At 40.4% G+C, this 6,960-nt stretch overlaps 1 protein-coding gene across 3 annotated transcripts in view; it reads right to left on the bottom strand.

Moving 5' to 3' along the window:
• Positions 1-444: 444 nt before the first annotated feature.
• The window catches only part of LOC104953621 (zinc finger protein 516), a 52,849-nt gene continuing 46,333 nt past the window's right edge, over positions 445-6,960 (bottom strand). For 2 of the 3 annotated variants that reach the window (XM_010780584.1, XM_010780583.1), the window contains exon 5: positions 445-4,617. In XM_010780584.1, coding sequence (XP_010778886.1) covers positions 4,418-4,617 — 200 coding nt within the window. In that variant the 3' untranslated portion in view covers positions 445-4,417. Of the gene's footprint in view, positions 4,618-6,835; positions 6,907-6,960 lie in introns of all 3 variants that reach the window. The other variant, XM_010780585.1, reaches the window with a different exon arrangement.

The following is a 6,960-nucleotide window of genomic DNA, read 5'->3' as shown; positions in this document are numbered from 1 at the left end:
GTCGTTAAGAGCTTCCAGTTAATCTAATCTGCCTCTGTCTGGACTGGGTAAGGAGAAAAGATACATAGGATAAACATTGAACTGTAGCTACAGTCAGGAAGAAATAGTGGATATGAATATTTAGGATTGAAATACCAGTACAGCTTGTGTGCACATTGCTGAAAGTAACATATGATGACAGCGAGCGACCATGGCGAGGATAAGCCTTGTGAGAGAAACATAAGAATGTAAAATGTGCTCAGTTCTCAGTAATCTTGTCAATATGTACAGATGTTGCACTGAACGTTTCTTTGTAAATTCCACATTGGCAGTCTGAGTAAAAGGAAAAAAATAACATTTGCAAATCTGTGAAGCTTTTTCATCTAAACCTGGATGTGTTCAGTCACAGTGGCTGAGGTAGAATTAAAACAAACAAGCAAAGGCAGATAAAACAGAGCCAACAGGTGCCATTTTGTGTGTCTTTTATTGTGGACATGACATTACATCTTTTTGAAATGATGTACAAAAGTGTAACAGAACTGAGAATGGCTCAGACGAGGTAGAGCTTTCACACCGGCTTGCTGGCATGAAAACTACACGGTATAAAAACAAAAGAACAACCCAGAAAAGAAAAAATCGAATTAAACAAACGCTGCTGTCTGCCTCTGTCCTCTAATCCTTTTTGAAGTGATAATAAATACATATCAACCAAATACACTTGGAATAATAATTTCTTCTAAGGTAAATTAATCATGAAGTTCATAACAAATAATAATTAAAAAAGCAATACGAACACAAATAATACAACTTAAGAGGCATGATAAAAACCCAACCAAAGAAAAAAGAACAACACGTGCCAGCCCCTGTGGGAGGGCAGCCATGGCTAGCTACTGAACAAACCCTACAGTTTAGTAAAGAGAAATACTAAAAACAAACTCTTACATCTTTATTATGAAAAAAAGAAGCACTGCTGCACCTAGAATTATCCAACTTTCAGTAAGGAAACAAAGCTAAAAAGCAGTGCCACACAGCCGTCACAGAACAAATCATTTGTCAATAGAAATCTATGGAAACATCCTAACAAAAAGCCTCTAAACCCCAAGTGACATTGAAGTGTGTTAGCCGGCACCATTAAAAAGACATTCTCAAAGAAACCTTAGCTAGTATTGGACAACATGAGAACGGTTAAAGCAGTAACCTAGTCTAAGTGCACTAGTAATGCCATTTGGTTTCTACCGCTGTATATAAGGGTTTGGTAAGAGTGGATTACAGATAGACAGTTTTATATTACATACACTCACTCCTGCTTCAAAGTTTTTCTAAGTCACACTTCGGAGTACAAATTCATCACTGAGGAATTAATCTTAAAGGGAATTCTGTACAACATTGGTATTAGTACTACACTACCTCGAAGGCTAGAGTGTCTATTTCAAGTATTTTCACTACCCACACCTTCAATACACACATTTGTGTATGATTAGGCATATTCAAGCACACAACGCTGTAAGCATAACTCAACAACCCACTGGAATAGCAACCATTTCATCATTAGGGAAAAACTGCTGAGGTCTTCAAATAGATGGGAAGTATAGTACTGTTTACGTTCCGATATCTTTTAACTGCTTTGATTTTTGATGTTATGCGTACAAAATGTCTCCACATTTCAACTCTTGCTGTGTAATTTCGCTTTCAACTGCCTTGCTTTCATCTCTTTTCCCCATCGTGGCAAGACCATAGACTGTATAAAAGAAGTGGACGTAGCCTCAGGGTCTGGAAAGTCAGGCATATGCAGAAGTGCCTAAACCTGCATTATGTGTAAAGACCATCAGGGGGCGAATCCACTGGCTCCAAAAGTAAGTCAAATTGTATGGAAGTCTATGAGAAAACGACCCTACCCTAATTATTTTAATTAACTAACTACCCTAATTATTTTTTTTAGGGTAGGGTATGTTCCCATTTAAAGTAAAATAAAAGATAAAGCAGAGTACTCTTTAGGGCTTGGCCACCTTGTGATACAACAACCTGTCAATCAGGATATATAGCAATGGATCATCCAAATGTAGTCACTTCTGGATCCAAAATAACTTATTGCCATGGCCTACATTTCAAACACAAGGTTTTAAACTTGAAAGGGGGGGACTATTTAGAAAGGGGTGGCTAAATACTTATTTTATACATGATATGGTCAATGCATGGCTTTCTCAAAAATGTGGAGGATGTTGAAGAGATACAAAACAAGCCCAGGACATAAAGAGAGCATCTCCTCCTACTCCACCAGCCAATAAACTAAACACACTTCCATTGCAGAGGAGGTAGGCTAGTATAGAAAGCATCTAGAGGAAGGCTGGAGTACACAGAAGTGACAAGTCAACCTCTTATACAGTACAGAGAGGACTGAGAATGCACATACAAACACACACACACCAATGCACACCCACCAGTGTTAAGGCTGTGACGGCTCTACAATTCAATTGACTTCAAAATGTCTCCATCTCCTGTACCTGAACTCTCTGGAAGCCTGACCTCCTGGCTTCTGGCTGCCCTCTCCCTCTTTATCTGACCTCCTCACTCTTTTCCGGCTAGAATGCAAATCTTCACATCACCCTCCAAGAGACCGACAGTGTGAGAGTTCGGCTCGTTTACTCTGCTTAAATGTTTGGTAGCAAAAGAAGCTCTGCTCTCTTGTTGTTTCAAGTTGAAAAAGGAATAGTTTGAGATATTTTCCTTCCTTTTTTTGCCGAGATTTATATGAGAAGATGAATTTTGCTTCTGAAATAGTTTCATTTGACTCATTTTGAGACCCCTGTAAAGGTAGAACTTTTCACTATGTTACAATAGTAAAAAAATGCAAACAAATAAACCTTTACTTTGTGTAGAAGATAATCTACCTAATCAGAGGAATACATTATTCCCAATATGGGCAAAACTGGCTTTTGTAAATAAATAACTTTATGAGGCATGAAAGGAAAAAATATAAACTGTTAAAGTATTCAAGATAACACAGGCTGATTAACTGATCTGCAAACAGTCTTAATGAGGGTGAAGTATTTATTTAAATATCTTGTTGCCCCTTAGGTCACATTGGTGCTAAAAACTCTGTGCCACAGGCTTTTAACCAGAGAGACTGGCTTGCTTTTGATACCAAAGCTTTAAGCCAAAAGGTCTGTGTTACCCTTTAGAAGCATGACATTAAGATGCATCTTCACTAGCTAACACGTAGCACTACCATATTCTCTTTTGTAATAGCACAAGAGTCTATTCTGTGCGATCCACAGCGAGCGAGCGTCTTCCTGTCATCCCTACTGTTTTGTAGTCGGTCTAACTCAAAGTCAGAAGTGTCGGAAACACTCCTTCATTTGATGGAGTTATGGAGGGAAACTGCCTCCACTCAGTCACTTCCTCTTAAATGGACAATAATTGAACGGCCATAAAAAATGGTACGCTCATTTATATTGGCTATTAAAAACGCACACTCTTTTTAATGAGCACTAAAGCAGACACCCCCATTAGCGTTCTCTTTCTGCCTTTAATCCTACCTCTCTCTCTCTCTCCTTCTAATCATCAGCTACACAGCCTTAGAGTGGTCACTGCACTGCTAACGTTACACTTTGGAGTGGAGGGAAGTGAGTTTAACACACTCGTGTACACACACACACACACACACACACACACACACACACACACACACACACACACACACACACACACACACACACACACACACATTCACACAGACAGATGCATGTCTAGATCTTCATAAACCCAGAGGAAGAAAGAACATGCAATGCGTCAATTGACTGTAGATCAATTGTGAAGCGTCTTCTCTCTCAACTCTGATGATTGGTGTCCTGAGGAATGCACAACCTCTTCTACAATAAAGCTAAAGCAGAAAAAGAAAGGGAAAGATAACTACAGCAGCCATGCAATGCCATAGTCCTTGATTCAAAAAGCTAGCAGTTGCATTCAAGTTCAGTTTCTCCGCTTTGTTTTATTACAACTTTGCTTTTCTTGTAAAGCTGCACAGGCTGAAATCGGTCTGTACCTCTGAAATGGCAGCAAGAGGTTACTCTTTGTGTTTTTAGGGAGTTCTATATTCAGAATTCATTTAAGGTCAACTAAACACAACCTGCTAATTGTTGTCAATCTAAAGAAGCAAAATATCGATTTCTGGTGAAGATACTGCAGAATCATTTTTTGTAAGTCGATAAGACACTCCTCAAAATTGCCTAGCACAGCTTTAACCACCTTCTTGTTTCAAATTAAAAAAAGAAAACGACTAGCCTTCATTGTAGAAAATGTGTCTAAGTTAATTAAAGGGTGATGGGTGGCAAGGAGAGGTCCATCATGAGTCTTGGGTCCAGCTTCCAGTCCTCTCATTTTTAGGAATGGTGTTTTTTTTTGGGTTGTCCCTGACTAGACTGGCCTCAGTCCAGATGGGTTACTCTTGTTGTTGTGGTGGCGTCGGTGTGTGTTTGGCAGCCAGCGCTCCTTGCTCCTCCTGGCTCAGTATTAGACTCCTTGTGTCGGGATACTGGCTGTTGTCAAAAGGCAAATGGTGGACACTCTGGACGTGTGTCTTTAGGTTCCCTTTCTGAGATGCTCGGTATGGGCAGAGCTGGCAGCAGAATGGCCTCTCCCCTGGGGAAAACACACAATACACACTTTAAGTTGAAAGGTCAGATGGTAGCCAGAAAGAACATAACACAGGGAATTTGGAGACTTTTTGAGAATACAGATTAAACAAGACAACGATGTAACACACGGATGAGTATTGCTGTAGTGCAAATGAAAAGAAAGGGGGAAAAAACAACCAAACACACAGACAAACATAAACCAAGAGACATGAAGGCATTTGGCTAGAAATAGGGCTTATTATTGGATAGGAACAGCATTCAGGGTTCATTTTTGACATCTAATTTCACTTAGAAAGTTAACTTTGCTTTTCTATCCTGACCCAGATGGACTTCCTTTCTCTTTCCCTGCCATGTGGACAGTAGCGCCACACATCCCCTGTCTGTCATTTAGTCTTTTTGTATTCCTCTCAATCACCAGGGCCACCCTATGCCCCTAATTAGACTGACCTACAATGGCACAGACACCTCGGCGGAAAAAAAAATAGGAAAAATAATTATAAAAAAATAAGCAACACACACCTGAACAAAACAAATGAGATTGCCATTTAATTGTACCTAATTATCATTTTGATAAATGGAAGAGTATCAAAGCGGGAAAACAAATGACTCCCCGTGCCCCTCCCGCACCTTTCTCCCTGAAGAAGAAACAGGGAAATATAGCTGTTATCATACATCATCAGACGGTGGAGAAAGATAGGAAAGGGGGGTGGAGATACAAAAAAAAAGAAAAAGGTATAATTAATCAAACAAAAATCAAAAAAAAAAAACAGCTGGAGAGACGGGGAGGGCGACACGTGACAAGAAAGCGAGAACCTCCACGACATCGTCCTGCGAGGAAACATCGCCGACGGGACCGCTGCACTACATTATAATAAAGGTTATCGTCACCGTAAAGCAGCGTCAACACTACATCTAATTGGACCCCTCCGCCGTGCCTGCTCCCATCATTCATAGTGTGCGGTAAATCTGAATCCATGTTGGGTGTGGGTGTGATTAATTAAGATGGAGGCGCAGCGCGTAGAACCCAGCTCTATCCGAATGTCAAAGCAGAACAGATTTATTCCTCTGTTCCTCCTCTGTCTCGTTGACTGACTCTAAAAACTCCTTAAAGACATCAAAGCAACTACAGGGAATGTGTTTGCACATCTTTGTTTGAAACATGTATCTGTAGACATTTCTACTTTTTCTGAGTGGTGAGGGAATGAGTCCCATGATTGAGTGAGCATCTTACCACTTTCAGTTCCCTCGTCTCAAAGTCAACTATTTATGCCTGAAATAAGGTTTGTGGCTAACACAAGCTTAGGAGATGTTCATGTTTTGTTCGACGTCAGAGAAATACCCCACTCATGAATAGCCAAACATTTTTTGATTATAAAAACAGTTACTGACAAAGTGACCAAATGAGGCTGCTTAACATCATCACGCCCCACACAAGTCTGCCTTCAGCGTTGCGGTGCTGATGTGACCTTGATGCAGTCTGTTTATAGCCTAACGTTCTTTATTTCTGGCAATTGCATTATGCTTCAAATATAACAAAAGTGGTGTTAATATCTGGAGAATTATCATAAACGTTTGTTAGCCAAAGGTCTTACTTTATGCAATATTCCAAAATACGATGGAACAATCCCATTGGTTTTTGGCAAAGGAACCCTTGCTATGCTGACTTCTGGTTCGGCCTACAAGAAAGCGTCAAAACTGCACTACTCTGACGGCTAACAGTTATATTAATGTGTGGTCAATCTACAGGTGTAACTTGTGGGGAGATAATGTGTTTGGTCATTTGTGTGTTTGTGCGAGTGGGTTATGTCTTAATATATTTTAAAACGTATATTTATGGGTGTATCTCTAAGACCTTCTGTAGCTGCAAGTATCTGATGTCAGCACTTAAGGTGTTAATTGAAAAATCGCCATCTTAAGAAGTACAATTATTTGTGTGTAAGTGACATTAAAAGCATCTGCTACCTTTTCCTGACTTACTAAAATAACCACCAAGCCTCCAAGCTCTTCAATGAGACAACTGTAAAGTGTTTTACTGGATACACACGCTGTTGTCAGGTGTGATCCAGCAGCATGGGAGAATGCCAGGTGTTAATGCCAGGTGCACATGAACAAAAAAAACACATAAGAGGGTGCACAGACACACATGCTGATGTGAGACAATAATAACAATACACATGCATAAGCAATGAGGGAGCCCAGTGGTTAGCCATGGTGCCACATACTTGTTTGGGAGCTTCAGAAGCGGTGGTGTGAGCGTCAGTACCTCTGTGGAGTCCGTTAAAATCATACCCAACTGTGGGGGGAGAAGGAGGATGGGGGGGGTGGGAGGAAAAGGAGGAGGAGGGGA

Source organism: Notothenia coriiceps, unplaced genomic scaffold (genome assembly GCF_000735185.1).
Source record: "Notothenia coriiceps isolate Sejong01 unplaced genomic scaffold, NC01 NC01_scaffold00022019, whole genome shotgun sequence".
NCBI lineage: Eukaryota > Metazoa > Chordata > Actinopteri > Perciformes > Nototheniidae > Notothenia > Notothenia coriiceps.
This window is presented reverse-complemented; position numbering and strand designations above follow the sequence as displayed.